Source organism: Zingiber officinale, unplaced genomic scaffold, assembly GCF_018446385.1.
Source record: "Zingiber officinale cultivar Zhangliang unplaced genomic scaffold, Zo_v1.1 ctg232, whole genome shotgun sequence".
In the NCBI taxonomy this organism is placed as follows: Eukaryota; Viridiplantae; Streptophyta; class Magnoliopsida; order Zingiberales; family Zingiberaceae; genus Zingiber; species Zingiber officinale.
This window is the reverse complement of record NW_024589907.1, coordinates 383,711-403,019: the sequence shown is the minus strand read 5'-3', so window position 1 is coordinate 403,019 and position 19,309 is coordinate 383,711. Positions and strand designations below refer to the sequence as shown.

The window sequence follows — 19,309 nt, the reverse complement described above, 5'->3', positions numbered from 1 at the left end:
ACAACACACCATTAATATCGTCAATTATTGAAATGTCTTCATTATACCTCTATCAATTCCTTTACAATAGTAATCATCAATCATCAAAATGTAACAATCACGCACGTTTATCATATTCACACCCAAATTTTTTCAAATACATGCCAAATTACATCACAATAATTTCGTCCTCTTCCGCGTCTTTCTTAATCAATAATTTTGAGTGGCCGAGAAATTTTCGATACCAATTGGCCGAGAGCTTCGGAGTCCTTACTTGTGTCTCATAATCCACATGATAAATCCCAAACCTCAAACTATATCCATATAGCCATTCAAAGTTATCCAACAAAGACCATATGAAATATCCCCTCACATCAGCCCCTTGCCTACCACCCAAATTAATCATGATTAATTAGCCATTAATCAGACTCATTAAGATCGCATTTAAATTAATTGTTAATTACCTCATTGCTTCGTGCAAAGAAGAGAGGTAGCTTTGCAAGTATTCTACTCTCTCCTTGTCGTTTAGTAATTCCTTCAGTGTAGTATTGCGATAGCTCCCTTGGGGATAACCTACACAAATTAAACCTAATTAATTAGGCTTGCATTGATTTAATGGTGAGTAATTAAAGAAGTAATACTAACCATTTTCTGTAATAATCATGGGCATGTTGTTGTATCTTCGCTTCATGTACATCACAATGTTTTTCATGCCACGTGGAACCACGTAGAACTCCGGCATTACAGTCTGAAAAGGATTAATTATGAGTTAATTAAATTAACAAGTAATTTAATTTTAATTTTAATTTAATTTAATTTACCGGTTTTCCAATTGGGACCCCCATTTTCTCTCCAACCGTCGCCACAAACGCATCCAGTCCGAGGTCCACGACGTCACACGCGGAGAGCATGCAATCTTTCACGTAGAGACTCGTGTAATGGTTAATTCCAATGAAGTCCAGTTTGTTTCGCAATTTCTCCTTCTCGCTCGCTGAGAACTTTGGCAATCTGGCCCCCAGAATTTGCCTCATTTCGGGAGGATAATCCCCGTGCACAAAGGGATCGAGAAACCTACGCCCCAAAAGTAAATAAAGATAAATTAACAGCCTTTTTTGTAAAATAAGATTAGTAGAAGGGAAATAAATATTCGGTTCACCCACTGTAGTTTTCCTTTTTCCTTTTTTACCATGAGAAATAAAACGCTGATGCTCGTTGACATGCCTCGTAATCTGCCGTTACGTTCCTGAGCGGCTCGAACCAATCGGTGGCCACTACAATGCCAACGCTGCCCCCTTGCTTTTCCTAATTAATTAATTAATTAAAATATATATATATATATATATATATATATATATATATATATAATTAAAATTTAATTTTGTGAAATATAACCAAAGATGTATTTATTTACCTGGTATTTCAGTCTGTATAAGTCGACAGCAATCGCGTGAGCTAGTATTATGTTATGGGCTACGATATACGGTTCGATGGATGAGTCACCCGAAGAACAATTACTGAATGGATGCGAGCAGCGATTGGGAGGGTATGATCCGGTCATGTATCCTTTAGCGGCTACGATGTTGGGTTCGTTAAAAGTGATCCAGTACTTGACTCGGTCGCCGAATTCCTTAAAACATGTATTTGCAAAATATCCAAAATCCTCCCTGAAAAATATTTTTTTTATTCATGAATTTTTTGAGATAAAATGAAAATAAGAGTGAAATAATTAATTTAGGATTTAATAATTACTGTATTTGAGAGTTCAACCATCCACCGTATTGTTCTTCGAGCTCTTGGGGAATGTCATAATGGTTCAGGCAAACAAATGGCTGAATTCCTGATAAAATAAAATGTTTTTTAAATGATTTTTTATTATTTTTATTAAAAAGGTATATATAAAAAAAGATTACCTTTAAGCAATAAGGCATCGATGAGTTTGCTATAGAAAGCAATTCCTAGTGAATTAATTCCTCCATTTCTTCCTCCTGCCGAATAAAAAAATAAATACCAATTTATATATATTTTAAAGTATTAAAATTAATATATAAAATATTTTTTTAAAAAAAAATACTCACTTGGTAGAACTCTGGACCATGATATAGAAAATCTATATGCGTTGACTCCAAGAGACGCCATTAATTTAACATCTTCCTGAAAAAAAATATTATTATTATTATTATTATTATTAAAATAAAATAAAATAAAATAAAATAATTACCGAGTAAAGATGATAATGATCGTCAGCTATGTCTGCGTTGCTAGCATCCTCAATGCTGCCTGCAAAAATTAATATGAAAATGAAAATAAAATAATGATAAAAAAAGTAAGAATTAAGTAATTATTTTGTACCGGGAATATGAGAGAAAACGTCCCAATTGCTTAAGCTTTTTTGATCATCCAAGTAAGCTCCTTCGATCTGCAATTTATTTATTTACTTAATTAATTAATTAGTTAAATTAAAGATGTATATAGTTTTGATAAATTATCTAAGTTTCAAAATATCTAAATCACTTTTCAAAATTAACAATTCAGATACCTCATATTTTTTTAAACCTTTTTTAGAATCAATTGATAATGTGCAGCGATTCAGGATATTATTCATCAGTTTTTTTTAAATGTTGATTTGTATTAAAAAAAATTACTGTTTTTAATATATTATATTAAATTAATATGTGAGGAGTATATATATATATATATATATATATTTTCATGGTCGACCCGCCACTCTATCCTTGTCGCTTTGCCACTCCGCTTGGTCGAACCGAGCTAGTCTTCTTGGTTGATCTGTCACTCTTTCTTGTCAATCCTCCACTATGGTCGATCCGCCATTCTTTCTTGTCGATCCGTCACTTTAGTCAATTCGCCACTCATCCTAGCTGGCCCACCACTTTAATCAATCCCGCCACTCTGGCCAATCCACCATTTTTCTTGGCCGATCTGTCACTCTTTCTGATAGATCCGTCACTCTTCCTAGCCGATCTGCCACTTATCATGGTCGACCCGCCACTCTTCCGAGGCTGACCGACCAATCAACCACTCTTCCTGGCCAAGCCAAGTCCTTACAGAAACCGAGTCCCCAGGATTATCAACATTCCTTAGCCAAGTCGGCCCCATCCAAGAACGAGGTTTGGCCCGACGCTGGAGGGGACTGAGCCAACTCATCCTCATAGCGCATTAGTGGTCCATCAGTTCAATATTCCTCTTTTTGGTGTTTTGTATCACGGAAGATAAATTTTGCATGCAAATTGTACATTAGAAGCTCCTCTATGCCAAATGGAGAGATTATGGGTCCGTTTTAGAAAAGGTGTTAGAACATCTTTATAATTTGTCCTTTTCTGAACACGTTTTGAGATTCGTACATATACAAATAGTGACATTATAAAAGGGATCTCTATTTATATGTAAAGGTATATGATGCTACATAATTTTACGCATTCATAGCTACTGTTCATTCGACTATTCAATCTACTCAACTTGATCATTGACTTTAGAGTCGGAGGGCTTGTGCCAGGGACCTTTTCCCTACCCCAGTTACTAATGCTCTTTGAGACACGTAGGACAGCGAGGAATCTTTATTTGATCAATATCAGAGCCATCTTTTCTAGCTAATCATTTTCTTCACTTTTAGACACCATTATATATATATATATATATATAGGGGGATTTACCTTGCACATTCATGAACGACTGAGTATAAATTTGGACGCCTGAAAGCCCGTTCGGATGCCCCGATCGGCAAAAGTGAATCGGGGCGCCTAGACAACCTTCTAGACATCCAAATTTATACTCAGTCACTCATGAGTGTGTAGGATAAGGGTATACTATATATATATATATATATATATATATATATAAATATAAATTTAACATAATATATTTTTTAACACTAATTGATTATTTAAAAAATAATCATAATCAATTGCTACAGATTTGGAATTTTACTATATTGATGAACAAATCGCGATCCGGAACGGTAAGGGGTAAAATGAGTAAGGGCTAATCATTTTGAAATTTGGGTGGATATTTTGAAAACTTTAATACATGGTTGGGCAACTTGGCAATATAATTCTGATAACATCATCGATCGAAAGCAATCGAAGGAGCGTACCTGAAAAGAGGAAGTCGAAGTGCCGAAGATGAACGAAGCAGGGAAGTGACTCCTCCGTAGATCATCGCAAGCGGAGAGAGGGAGAAACCCAAATAGCACTGACAATTGCAGAGCTATTGCTATGGCTGATATTCTCCTCTTTATCGATCCTCTTCTTCCTGATCCGTCGTCAATCGACAGCTGCCAAAGGATTAATTAGTACTTTTCTTAGCGTAAAATTAAAATAAGAGACGGGGAATTAAAGGAGGAAACGAAATTACTTACGATAAATTGGCATAAAAAACTCTTCATCTCGGTCGATCGATCGGATGATGGTTTCTGAACTACTTAGAGAAAAGAGGAGGAGGAGTAGTGTCGGTGGACGTATAAGAAAATTTTGGTAATCAGCGAAGAAACAGATCACGCAACATATTCAATCAATTTCGCTGACTGACATTTCCACGTGCTGAGATATATAAATCGAAAATAATTAAAAATATTTTTTTTATTTCTTTAAAACTCACATTATCTCCCACAGAGCCAATAACATTATTTTAATCGCGCTGAGTGATGAATAATGAAATTTTTTATTGTGCTAAAAGTTTTCCTTTTTAAATAAAATAAATTTATTGTGAAAAAAAAATCAAATGGTATGGCTTATTTTTTTTTTTTTATTATTATTATTTTAGTTCACCTCCTTTCTCCGGATTGCTGGTCTTCTTAGAGCTGCTGAACTGGTTCGTCACGCTTTTGCCCATGAACTTCCCAGCTCTGCTTACGGCGCCGAGCCCGCTTCCGACGAGTCCAACGCCGGCGCCGAGGCCGGATCCGACCATCCCGACGCCGGCGCCGACGCCGGATCCGACCATCCCGACGCCGGCGCCGACGCCGGTCTGCACTAAGTCTGCGCCGGCGCCGAGGCCGGACCCGACTATCCCGGCACCGGCGCCGAGGCCGGACCCGACTATCCCGGCACCGGCGCCGAGGCCGGACCCGACCAGCCCGACACCGGCACCGACGCCTGTCTGCACCAGGTCGGCGCCGGCCACGATGCCGGTGTCGACCATGCCGACGCCTGAGCCGACCAAGGAAGCCGCCCTGCCGATGACAGCCTTCGTGCTTCCGATGACCCCCTCATCCTTCAGCTTCTTCCTCGCCTCTAGAGCTCTCTTTTCTTCTTCCAGCGCCACCAGCTGTTCTTCTTTCGTGAACGAATGGTATAGCACCTGATGAAGGATTTCAGCAAGTATTTAGTTACAATATTAATCTGATAATAAACAAAACAAATATTATTTTCTTATTTATGTAAACTGAAAACCGACCTTCACCGTAAGGCTCCCTCTGTCCTTCTTATCCTTGATGCTTAGAGTGTCCAGTGATGAAAGCAGCTTCAGCTCCATCTCTTTGGTGGCTTCAGGTTTCAGTTCCTGTAAACTTAATTTCGCAACGCCCATCTTTTTATCCTGTTGAAGGTTGTCTTCATCGTAAACCTGAAAATAAATGAATAACAATCGGTAATTAAGCCGATGTGCAACCAAACTGTTTGAAAGGATTGAGATAGAGAAATGACCTCGAAATTAATAGATTGCGTTTCCTTGTCCTCGGCAAGAAGTTCGAATGTCTCATTCCACACAGGGTTGAGATTGTCGTCGACGACTTTGGTTTTGACTTTGAAAACTGGGCGGACGTATAGAACTACGTACGGATCGGATTTACCGACAAGTTCTTGATTCTTTAAGCTGGTCGCTCTGACAATTGTTACTGTGAGCTTCCCTTGTGGTTTGAGCTCTAGCTCACTGCAGAAATCGATGATACAACTTTCAGTAGAACATTACGATTGTACAAGTAGTCCACACACAAACCAAACTAAAATGATTGTTACCTAATATCGACATCTACTCCACCTAGTGGAACAACAATTCTGTGGGGCCATTCAAGCATGTCAGTGATTATTGAAGTGACAGTATCCTACATAACAAGATTTAGAATGATCTTCATCACATTTATTTTGATGAATTTGGAGTGTGTGTGTGTATATATCAAATTCAACTCACATCGATCATGTCTGAAAGGCCAGGAATAGCAGTGAGGCTCCCTCCCACAGCCTTCAATGTATAATCTATTCTAGGCTTTGGCTGAAAGGAAAGAAAAAAAAATCAATGAATCAGTCATTTTAAACATGAAGAAGACACAAAGCAGATCACGTCAGTTCTATGCTAACATACTGGTGTAGAGTAGTGCGACGGTGATCATTTTCGACATACCTCGGCGAGTAGTGCAACGACAACAGCAGAAATGCAGGGAATCTCTTCGGAAAGTTGAAATATAACACGTATTACGGTGAAGACCTGTAGATCCTTTAACTACGCCCAGAGAAATGTAGCAGCATCAAATTTACAAAGGTACAGAGTAATCAAGGGCATAGTAGCCTGTTAGAAAAATACAATCAACTAAACTAACCTGAATAGGCAGTGAAGCAACGAATGCATCGACTACAAGAATTATGCTCAGATCTCCACCCCATAGAAAATCAATGTCCATTGTAAGTTGTCCTTTCTTGAGACACTGAACTCTAATACCTTTGGTAAAAGATGAATATATCAAATGCAGTGTAAAACTTAATTCAGATGGAACAGCTAATTAGGTAGAAATTTCTCCTGTAGAGTTACCCCTTTCCATAAAAATACTAGGAATACTAAAATGTGAACATCTTATAAAACAAAAAGGATTTAGCTTAGAAGCTTAGAATCACTAAAAATATTAAGACTCCCGAAAGGAAGTAAATAAATCGAGGAATCTTAGTGAAAAGAAAAGTAATACACAAACTCAGTTTCACTCCAGGAAGATGAAATTAAGGAGAAGAAAGCATATCAATCCTTGTAAGTTTTAAGCATAAATAACCAATTCAACAGTGAAGTTAGCTCATATATCATTTCACTGTAAAAACAACAAACTAGTGAAAACAAGAACCTTAGAAGTTGGTAAAGTTAATGTATGAGATCTCAATACATTAACAGCCTCAGTGAAATATTTTAAGCAATAGAACAAAGCACAATGTAACTAAATCATTCTAACAACCCAGCACCGTCAAACAAGTAGCAATTAGGAAAGAATATAAGAAAATTACTAAATATATAGATATTTGATATTTAGAAGTTAGAACTGCACCGTAAACAAACCTTCAATTTTAGGTGGCACATTCCCAAGAGAGAGCTTGCTGAACTTGAGTGAAGATATTCCTGATGGCCTATAATCATCCAGTAATGGTTCAACTGTATCCTTGATTACCAGCGTTGCTGCCTCAAACCATGTAAACCAATAAATTAGATTCAGGTAGAATTTGACTAGTTGATCAGACAATAAAATACCAAAAGCATAAAGAATCATAAGACTATGGTTGGAGAATTAACACTAACTGATTATAATCAATCCATGTTCTAATTGTGAGAGAATGCATATGTCTGCATTTGGGATAGCATATGAATCGCTAGTATTTATGTGCTATCTTTTGTAATTTTTACTATTCATTAGTGCATGATGCTTTTGAAAAGGTAGATTGAGTTTTCCTTCAGTCACCAAGAATTTCTCATCATATTGAATGGTTTTGTCGTGTACATCTTTTTATTAAATAATTCAAAATTTGATCCCTATCACCTTCCATTTTGTTTTATATGTTCCTTTTTAGTTCATAATACATATATTTCAATCTCTTCCCATATAATATAGATTAGTTTCTTTTTCATCCTTCTTTACCAAACTTTTCATTTACATTTTTCAATCCTACCGAAGAAAGACAATGAACAACCAGTCACAACTTACTCAAAATTACACATTATACTACACACAAGGCACCTGTGCCTGTAGGTTACTGGATACTTGGATAGATCACTCTGTAATCCTGTATACAGATGTCAGAGTGATCAGAGTTCAGATTGTTTTGCGATTAATAAATATACTTGAAACCTAATACAAGAAATATAGAAGAAAATTTTCTTCTCATTGCATGATCTTTCTGGTAGAAATGCTCCAACACAGTAAAAAATAAAGCATAAAAAAACAAAAAAAAAAAAAAAGAGAGGCTCTGTCAGCATTGTCATTCCAATGATTCAATGTCACTGTGATCTCGTAAAAATAGAATTAAAGCTCTATCAAAGTTTCCAATCTTGGAATAGCAGTACAACTCTAAACAAGTAGTAGCTAAGCTTACTTCTGCAATAAAGGGCCACATTTTGCCTAACAACTTGTTTAGCCACTTCACCTGAAAACATTGAAACATAACTTCACCGAACAAAGTACATGATTAAAACTGACCCAAGTGAATAAAAGAACCAAAAGAAGTTGCAATACAACAGCACAGGGATCAAATCGAAAAGCAAATTATCAAGAGCCTAAAGAGAAAACAGGAAAGATTAAAGTTGATGGCACAATTCTACTATCACATAAATACAAAATTGGCAAAATTTTCAAGTATCTATTCCCTACATGATTTCTATCAGAAGGCAGAAGAAACATGTAGTTATTCACTACACATGAAACACCTAGCTAATAAATCAATTAGCCCAACTCTCCTCCGTACTTAAATCTAGAAATGGGAGTCAATTATGCACCTATCTAGCCATATTATAAAGAAGAAAGATGGCTATCACAGAACTACACAATTGGCAAAATTCTAAAGCACCTTTTCCCTGCATGAATTATTTCAAAAGGCAGAAGAAGCAGGTAACTATGAAACTCCTAGCTAATAAATTTATTAGCCACACTCCATCCATAAATCTGGAATCTGGAAGCCAGAAGTTTGTAAGGAAAATAGTAATGAACACTTCAACTTTTGAAACCTCTCTAGCTAATCTAAACAATGCTTTTCCAGATCTCCCTACAATAAAGTGTCTTTGCCTAAATTATGAATTAGTTCAAAGATGAGATTATGCGGTCTTTCTCTCCATTTGTGTGCTTTTTTTCTTATTAGACAGAAAGCAAATAAATAGTTGACAAATCATTATAAAAAGTAATCAGACAGCAATTAATTTTACCACAATTCTGGTTGAAAAGAAATTTAATAATATTTATTTACTTAATATGATATCAAATACTGAGTTATCCATAAATACAAAAGTCACCACCAAGTGGAGTACACTTCAAATTTACAGCTATTTCCAATATTGAGAACATCTGTAGACTTTGTGAGAACTAGTTCTCACTGTTATTCATCTCTCTTCTTCCTCATTCGGCACCAGAAATTTGAAAGTCCATTCAAATCTTTGTGAGATGTTATAATAAGACTGTGACTGAATACCCAACATGACTAAAATAACTGAATGGGCCATATATTTCAGATGTATGCTCTTTGAAAGTGTTTGGGCTTTTATAATCAATATTGTGCAATAACCTGTTCAAATGCAGGAAACGAAACCCATTCAGGGTAACTGTCACCACAAAGTTTCTTCAACTCATCTCTGCCCATAGACGCAAGGAGTTTTATATCAGCAGCCTGTAGAGAAGTGAATGTGAACAATAGCATAAATATGACCTTTTCCAACTAATCCTAGCATATTATAATGTGAAGAAGCATAACTCAGTTAATGCGAAAGATAAAATGCTAGTACATACACGATAGATAAACCACTACAATCACTATCTAATCTAGGCATGAACAATGTGTTGCTATACCGATTGAATCAAACCATAGAGCCACTATATATCAAGAACCTTGAGTAATTCTCATTCCCACATAAAAACCAGTTTTTAGTTGGCACGACTGCAAGCTGATCGCATACTGTTCAAGGAGACCCTAAAAATTCTATCATAATTCCTGATCCAAATCTCAATTTATGCACATCATCCTTGAGCGCGGACCTTGCTAATCTACTACGTCTCTTTACAATTTTCATAGGCAAACAAAATTCCAGATCCAAAAGCAACCTCGTAGAACAGATTATGAAACACGCATCAAGCTACATTACGCACCGACTTCCAACAAACAAATGAACGGCGCCAGAGCGAGAGGGGTGCGCGTAGGGGAAGAGATCGTACCTTGGCGGCGCGCTTAGCGCTTCGGCGCTTCATCATGCGGTTCCATCCGGCTATCAGAGAAATTCCAACCATCGCTCCCATAATCAACCCCGAGATCAGCCCCATCCTTCCCACTTTATTTCCTCAGCGATACCGAACCACAGAATGAGTCGATCCAATATTCGTCGAAGACTCGATCGCACGCTGTGAGGAAACCGACGGATCCGAAGAGTTGAAAAGCAGAGAGAGAGAGAGAGAGAGAGGGGAGAAGATGGAGGAGGAGCAAGCGAGTGAACGAGAGAGAGTTTGGAGAGGAAACGGCCTGGTGACAACTGACAATTCGGATCGCGTGCCGTATCATACGATTTTAATAAATTTAGAAATGCCTATGATTTAAAATACTTTAATATCATCAAATTTTCTTTTATATTTCTAATTTTGATGGGTGTTAAACAAATTAATTATTAGTATTTTATATAATTTACATATTCAATTCTTACTTATATGGTCCTTACTAATATTACTATTTATCAATTAGAAGAAATTATAAATATTGAACAAAATTTAGATACTTTTTCAAATGAACCTTAAATCCAAGAAGAATATACAGTCAAAGATTGTTATTCTTTTTATACAGTACTCTATAGACATTACAGAACACAACCACTTCATTTACCAGATGGAGAGGAAGAATATTTCACACTTATGACTGAAGAATCAGCAAAAACACTTTTACAACAAAAACATAATTACATCCATCTAGCACTAATTGTGTTTGATCTAAGAGGACTTATTAGAAAAAGCATAGGAGTTAAAAGTCTTTTTAACCCTTTATAACTCAAGATTTTCTAATAATGATAAAACAGTTATTGGACTTATTAAAGTCAATATAAATAGCAACTTGAGAATTACTTATTTTTACCCAAACTTTAATATGACTATTTCAGACTTTACAGAACATATTAAAATCTTAGTCCAAATAAGAGACTATGAATATTTTCAATGTCATAATATCCAAATTGACATAATTTTTCTTGAAAAAATAATGACTAATATTAATAATAGTTTTAAAGTTCAAATAAACAATATTATTGAAACACTTACTAAAAAAGAATTTATTTTCTTAAACCTAAATACTTTTCATCTAATCTACTGGTCGGGTTAGACTGAACCCTTAATCTAGAACTTAGTACTAAACAATAAATTTTACAACCAATGAAATCTATTATTTATAAAGATAGACATGGTAGTTCTATAGTAAAATTTCATAATTATAAACCCTTAACATCACAAGAAGAGGATCATGATGATAACCAACTAATATGAACTTAATGAATATACAATACATCACACAATCAGACCAAAATAATGAGGCAAATTATTTATTTTATAACTTAAATGAATATGTTTACATCTCAGCTGAAATAGCTATCTATTTCACTAATGAAGATTTAATAGAATTAGAAACTTTTGATCTCTTATACCATAAATTAGAACATAACTGGATGTTATATTTTGATGAAGATTATAATATAATTGCTAAAAAGAAAGATTATTTCTCAAACATCAATTTAATGAATTCAGCTAAATCTAGTAGCACTAGCAATTTCAGACCACAACCTCCACAAGTGAGTTATCCTAAAAGTTTTATGAGAATTATAGATTATGGACTAATAACAATCTCTTATTGAGAACAATAGGCAAAAGAAGACCACTAGAAATTACCTACTTTGGTAAAAAAAAACAATCTTATTAAATATAGGAGAATGTAATGATCCACAACAATATGATATCTATTTAGAATAATAGATAGTTTCCGTTAAAAGAGATTACCAAGTCAGACATGAACTAAATATAAAATTTGGTAAAGCCATGATAAGAGTATGAGAAAATTGTTGGTTAGTCATAGGAAAACGTACTGGTTCCACTGTACAAAAATTTTTGTACAAGTGTCGAACCTTTCTTTAAATAACCTATTGTGTTCTTTAGAAGTTAAATTAGGAATTGCAGACGGAACTTAACATCATTGATTCCAAATTTAACTTATCTGTTCTTAATGGTTTAGATTTGAATCGCAAGCGGAACTTAACACTATTGATTCAAATCTACCTAAGTTATTAATTCCATAAATATTAATTTTCAAAATCGGCTTCCAGGATTGCATGGCGAGGCACATGGCCTTCTTGGATATGAGAGCAACCACCACCGCCTAGGTAAAGTCTTTTAAGGAAAGCTAATATTTATTTCCTTAAATAACTCTAGGTTAACCAAAAAGAATAATCGAATCACAAATTCGAAAAAGAAGAAAACACAAACTCAAAAAATAAATTCGAAAAACTAGATCTAATTGCCTCTTGTATTTAGAATTCATACAAAGAAAAATAACTAGTATGATGCGGAAGAAAAATACTAGTTATACCTTCTCTTTGTAAGCTAATGACCTCAAGATCTTCTGCCGTATTCCTCGCCTCGCCTTGGACATCGTGTGGGCGACGATCCTCCAAGATGAACACCACCCAAAAGCTTCCTCCTCTTCTTCTAAAATCCGGCCGCCACCACCACCAAGGAGAAGAGAGCAAAGGGAAAGGGAGAAGGGAGAGGGCCGGCCACCAAGAGATCTCCAAGCCAAAGAATAAGAGTTGTGTCTCATGAAGCCCTCTCACCCCTTCTTTTATATTATTTGCCCAAGGCAAATAGGAAAAAACTTTTTACAAAAAATAAAATCATCCAAGAGTTTTTCCTCTTTCCTTTTAATTTTTTCTTTTCTTTCCTCTTGATCGAATCAATCACCAAATTTGATTTTGTGATGATTTTAATTTATTTTATTATGGTCGGCCCCTTGCTTGGGCATCAAGCAAGGTGGTCGGCCACCTCATCAAGGGAATAAAGGAAATATAAAGTTTAAAAATTTTACAAGAAGAAATCCTCTTATAAAATTTACAAGCTCTCTTTCCTAAAGTAGGAGTTAAAAAAGGAAAGTTCTAAAAAATTAAAACCATGTTTTAAAATTTAAAACTTCTCTAATAAAATATCCTTTTTTAACATGATGATAGAAAATTTTAATTTTAAAACTTATCTCCCTTTTTTTCTTAAACCATGAGGATGGTTAAAAAAGGAAAGTTTTAAAACTTTTAAAACTCTCTATTAAAACATGTGGCCTAATTCAAATAAGGAAAGTTTTAAAAATTAAAATCTCTCTTTTAAAACTTATAGTTTTCTACAAAGAGAAAATTTTAAAAATTCAAAACACCCCTCCTATTTGAAATAATAGTGGCCGGCCCCTACATGCTTGGTCACCAAGCAATAGGGTCGGCCCTATTAAGAGGAGATGTGGCCGGCCATTGCTTGGTCACCAAGCAATGGGTCGATCCCCTTCTTGGACACCAAGACGGGCCTTTCGTTGGATGGACTTGAGGCTTTAATGAGGCTACGACAGGGACCTAGAGGAGAAATTGGTTTTGGCCTTCCGATGAGCTTGAGTATCCCGTGTTCGCCCCGAACACACAACTCAAGTTCATCGATAATAACTCATTGCACTAGAGAGTTATTACCGCACCAATCCCAAAGTACATTATGGGCTCCTTCTTATCATGAGTGTGTTAGTCTCCTTGTGTTTAAGATTACGAATGTCCACTAATTAAGTAAGTTACTGACAACTCACTTAATTAATATCTAGCTCCAAGAGTAATACCACTCAACTTCATTATCATGTCGGACTAGGTCCACCTGCAGGGTTTAACATGACAATCCTTATGAGCTCCTCTTGGGGACATTCTCAACCTAGATAACTAGGACACAGATTCCTTCTATAATCAACAACACACACTATAAGTAGTATCATTTCTCAACTTATCGGGCCTATTGATTTATCGAGCTAAATCTCACCCTTTGATAAGTTAAAGAAATAAATACTAAATATATGTGTTTGTTATTATATTAGGATTAAGATCACACACCTCCATAATAACTAAGGTCTGGTTCTTTTATAAAGCCAGTACAAAAAGAACTTACCTAAAATGGTCCTACTCAATACACTTAGAGTGTACCAGTGTAATTTATTAATCAAGATAAACTAATACTTAATTACACTATGACTATTCCGATGGTTTATTCCTTTCCACCTTAGTCGTGAGCAACTGTTTATAATTTATAGAGAACCGACAACATGATCTTCTAAGTGTGACACCACACTCCATATTGTCTACTATATAAATTAATTTAACAAATAAATGCAGATATTGACCAATGTCATTCTTTTATTTCAACAAAATAAATGTTTACAAAAGCTAGGCTTTTAATATACACTCTAACAAAAAATACTTAGAAAATGTTGCTAGAGCAGCATGGGAAGCTTATAAAACTACTTATCCTGAGGAAGTAACAAGGATTGCTTCATAAGAAAACAACATACTTAATTTTTGTTATATCATTCATCGGCTATTTACTGCCAAAGATGTTAATACAGGACTAAACATAAGGCAAAGAGAAGCAATGCAAGATTTAGAACAATTACAACTCTTTAGTTAGAACTGGATTAAACCCTTCTGTAATGACTTTTTATCATTAACAGCAGTTTTAGGCAATTATTGTAACCCAGAATTAGGAGAACAACTCTTTAACAAACTTTAAGAAGATTTAGCAAAAGAAATACATAAAGCTTGGACAAATATGAAAGTAGCACCACAATATGATAATATTGGAGTACGAATTCAACATATTATCTCAATATTTAAAGAAAAGTATACCTATATTCATATATAAGAATAACATTAAAATCAACAATATGAATTATGTAGCTAGATTTATACTCCACAATAATATGATCTCTCCCAACCTAAAACACAAACAAACCATAGAAATATTTTATCAAGAGTACCCAAACCATCAGTAACAAAACCTAAAATAGCTAGACTTAGAAAAACATACTATGTTAGAAAAAGTAGAAAACAGAAACCATACCTAAACAAAGATAAACAGGTAAGAAAAGTTAAGTCAAAGAAAACTTATCCCAATACTATTACTTGTTTTGCCTATAATGAACTTGGACATTTATCTTATGCTTGCCCAAATAAAAAAAATCTATACATAAGAGAAGCAAAATTAGTTACATGTACCAATCTTGACTTAGTAAAACTACAATCAGATGTCTCTGATACATCTTCGATTTACTCTATTGTTTCAGTAGATGATGTAGAAGAAATACTGTTATCTTCTGACTATAGCCTAGTAAATTCTTTCTTATATCCTTCATACCCTCCTAACCCTGAAACATCAGATTACATGCTCTTAGATAATTTAGAAGAATTATGGGAAGATTTTCCAGACACAAATTTAATGCTCAAACAACTTAACACAAAACTACAGAAGAACTTAACTGTCTCCATTATTGGGTACTAAAAATAGGAACTGATAATATTCTTTTTTTTTAGTTATTATCCATTGTTAGATAATAAAGGCACATGTAAGATATGTAGGAAACATGCCTATAACCTATGCCTCCATCAACTCTTTTCCATTGTAATACCCATAAGCCAGCCATCTAAGGGTAGCACTCGAAATGTTTTACTGAAAACGCGTGTCTCTGTATTAGAAATTCATCTTAATCAATTAGAAATTGAACTTGCTACCATACATAAAACATTAAATGGACTCCTTACTCCACCGTTTTCAGAGATTCCACCTTCTTCATCGGTTTTTGATAAAGGTAAAGGCCTGCAACTTTTTATTACTCCATTAGATACTAATCTAGTTTTTATCAAACCCTCTAGTATATGTAACACAGGAAAAACCCTAGACATTAGAGTCAAATGTCTTGTTAATATCCATGTATGTGAATTCACATTACATGCCTTTCTAGATAGTGGGACTACTAACTCCACAATAGATAAAACCACACTTTTTTTTATATTACTAAAAATCCTTATCAAAATTACCTCCCAACCATTAATTTATACTCAATTTGATGGTCAATAATTAGAATGATTATAATTTGTTGCTAATATAGATTTATAAGTTTATGATAATTATGACACATACAGTATACCCTTCCACTCTTTAAACTATGGATAAAACCATTATTACATCCTAATATATACTTGATCTTAGGATTAAATTTTCTTTTAGCACCAGACAGAGCTTTCCTTCTAACCAAAGATTATGCTCTTTCCTTCTCCTCACCCATAGTCTCGGACTATCCATCTATTATTCATCCCTTAACTACCAAACCACTCTTAGAACCCCTGCCTCTTGACAGTGCCGATAGTACTTCTTGTAAATGTTCTACTAAACATGTCTGTAAATAGTCAAGTGAGCAAACAACATCTCTTAATAACTCATGTTAAACTTGTGGTCTAGCTCTCTGACTATCAGGATCAAGAAAACTAGAATTACTTGGCTGGTCAAGCCCTATATCAAATCTTGATAACACCAGGACTATCCCACCTGATTTAATACTCTTAAGATAGTTGCTTCAAATAATAAATACTCATCAACCTGATTTAGACTCTCTCATTTCTAGATTAGAGAAACTAGAAATTATTGGAGAAAATTCTACTAAATATTGGGACAAAGATAAAGTCTACAGTAAATTATCAATAATTAACCTAGATCTCACAATTAAAGCTTAGGACTTAAGATACAGAAATTGGAAAATTGAAGAATGTAATACACATATAAATCAACTACTAACTCTAGGAGCCATCCAGAGATCAACAGTTAGATACAAAAGCCTAACTTTTATAGTTAATAAGAGAGCAGAACAAAAACGGGGCCAATCAAGGATGATGTTTAATTACAAAAAACTTAATGATAACTGTCAAAAAGATGGTTATAAAATTCCTAACAAGGACTAACTCTTGAATAAAATTCAAAACTCTAAATGGTACTCTAAGTTTGACACGAAATTAGGGTTTTGATAAGCAAAAATGTACCCTAAGTATGTTGAATAGATAACATTTTCATGCCTAGAAGGACATTTTGAATGGCTCGTCATGTCATTTGGTCTGAAGTTGCCTCCCAAATATTTTAAAGAAAAATGGATGATATTTTCAGAAATGCATCCATGTTCACTAGTGTCTATATTGATGATGTCTTAGTCTTTTCTAAAACTAAGCAAGAACATTATGCTCATCTATACATAATTTTTAATCTTTTTGAAACCCATGGTCTTATTATTTCTCGCAAAAAAATACAACTAGCAACTACCCACATCTCTTTCCTTGATACTGAAATGGGTCACGGAATAATAGCACTTCAAGCACATATTTCAACTAAGCTTCTCAATTTTCTTGATAAAATAGAAGATACCAAAACTCGATGCTCTTTTTTAGGCCTTCACAATTATGAACACCCTTATTTAAAAGACATAGGAAAAATTAGTGGTCCTTTGTATAATAAAACTTCATTAACAGGACAAAAACACTTTAATCAATGAGATGTAGCTCTTGTCCAACAAATAAAACAACTAGTTAAAACAATTCCAATGTTGGCTCTACCATTAGATTCAGATTATTTAGTTTTTGAGACAAACGACTATGAATCTGAATGGGATGGTATTTTATTCCCAAAACTTCTAAATATGAACCTAAAAACTTTATAATCTTATGTCATTATGCCTTTGGGAAATACCAAGAAAAGGGACCTTACTTCCCTAGATTATGAAATATTAGCTGGTATCTACTGCCTAGAAACATTTAGACTATTTATATGTAATAAACAAGAAGTTACTATCCAAACTGATTATGAAGTTATTGTAAAATACAGTCAACAAACACAAGGCTTATGAAAAGGTTTAGGACATAAAAGATGGCATAAATTTATAGATACTATTATTAATAAATGTTTACGCATCCACTAAGAATACATCAAAGGATTTAATAATTCTTTAGCAGATATATTATCTTGTTTATTACACTAATTTTATTTTTTTTTAGACAATGGATCGACCACGGAATGTACGTAATTTTGCTACTAAGATATTAAGGTTTGGAAACCAAGAACTACAACAATTTACACAACATCAAGATCAGTTTCATTCTACATTTAGAGACAAGTTAGATCACATTCAATATTGCCTTATTGATAACATTTGGCACATTTCAACTATTCCTGGTAGTTTTGGACATAAGATTGTAGTTATTAGCACTTTATCAAACTACTTTCTGACAACCATACAGAAACCAGCTGGTAAGAAATTTTCTTGTTATGTAGTTTTCTCTAGAACACAAGCTAGTGTCTATGTTACTTGGAAAGAAACAAATGTGGCAATACAAGGTTTAGAACATTCCTTCTTTAAAAAGTATTATTCTTTTGAAGAGACTTTCAATGCCGCTAGGACCCAACTTGGTCCTAATTTCTTTATTAGTACCTTATTAAAGACAACAACTTTGGTTACAAGCCCGGCTATTTCACAACCTCATGATTTTTTTATTTCCCCTTAAACATATGCACAAATTATCGAAGGAACCCATAAGCATCCTTCCTCTCCTACACCTTCAACCAATAAAAAGCTTTATCGACCTACTTACTTAACACTGGCTCAATTAAAGGAGCAAACTGCTACAACATCAACCCAAAGAACTTTAGAAGCCCATTTATTGAGCCTTCCTAACACTACCGGATGACATTAATTCTTATGTCTGAAATTTATAGAGAGGTCGACATTATAGACTTTCATTGAACTATCCAAAGCCTTGAAAGCTTTCCATAAAAATCCCCCTCCTGAGATAACTATTGTCTACGAAGCAGAATTTAGACCAAAACTCAAATGCCAGAAGCTTGGCCCAGCCTGTGAAGATTCTACTAAATATGGATGCACGTGTCAACTTCTATACTCTTTCCACAAAGTTAATTTAGATTATGAAAAGTATACATCAACCTCGTATAAAGGAAGGCTAATCACTCCTTTCACTTTAATGGACTATGAACTTCTCTATAAAATCTAGATTCACGACATAGACTCAGTCAAAGATTTTCTTAAGAAACTTGGAATTATTATTTCTCTTGTCCTTTTTATAGTATGTACTTTTGATAGTTCTCCTCCTAAATGGATTGATCTTAAATGGAACCAGCCAGACATCTGATCAAAATCGATATAAATGAAGTTGGAGGATATCAAGCTGAACTTGAAAATTATCCTTCCGATCTAGAACTTGATTGGGAAGCTCCTCCTACTTTTGGCGATCAACTAAAACATTGGCGAGCTTCAGTACAAGGAACCAATTGGGCTTGGGACCT

The 19,309-nt window shown here is 34.6% G+C and overlaps 2 protein-coding genes across 3 annotated transcripts; both read right to left on the bottom strand.

Moving 5' to 3' along the window:
• Positions 1–11: 11 nt before the first annotated feature.
• Positions 12–4,493, bottom strand: LOC122037073 (beta-glucosidase 18-like). Of its 2 annotated transcripts, XM_042596539.1 has the most exons (13): positions 4,352–4,493; positions 4,088–4,267; positions 2,329–2,395; positions 2,198–2,256; positions 2,055–2,130; positions 1,890–1,964; positions 1,729–1,816; positions 1,391–1,643; positions 1,166–1,281; positions 801–1,050; positions 625–727; positions 444–552; positions 12–365 (listed from the first exon to the last, which is right to left on the bottom strand). In XM_042596539.1, exons 1-13 carry the CDS (start codon positions 4,376–4,378, stop codon positions 149–151), a joined length of 1,620 nt encoding a protein of 539 aa, XP_042452473.1. In that variant the 5' UTR covers positions 4,379–4,493; the 3' UTR covers positions 12–148. The 2 variants fall into 2 exon arrangements, with proteins under 2 accessions (XP_042452473.1, XP_042452474.1); XM_042596540.1 differs by lacking the exons at positions 12–365; positions 444–552; positions 625–727 and having other exon boundaries at positions 910–1,050; positions 1,140–1,281.
• On the bottom strand, positions 4,391–10,411 carry LOC122037072 (calcium-dependent lipid-binding protein-like). Its single transcript, XM_042596538.1, has 12 exons — positions 10,097–10,411; positions 9,453–9,554; positions 8,274–8,324; positions 7,246–7,366; positions 6,527–6,645; positions 6,331–6,429; positions 6,121–6,201; positions 5,949–6,034; positions 5,637–5,862; positions 5,389–5,556; positions 4,761–5,292; positions 4,391–4,532 (listed from the first exon to the last, which is right to left on the bottom strand). Exons 1-12 carry the CDS (start codon positions 10,199–10,201, stop codon positions 4,504–4,506), a joined length of 1,719 nt encoding a protein of 572 aa, XP_042452472.1. The 5' UTR covers positions 10,202–10,411; the 3' UTR covers positions 4,391–4,503.
• Between the last annotated feature and the right edge of the window lie 8,898 nt (positions 10,412–19,309).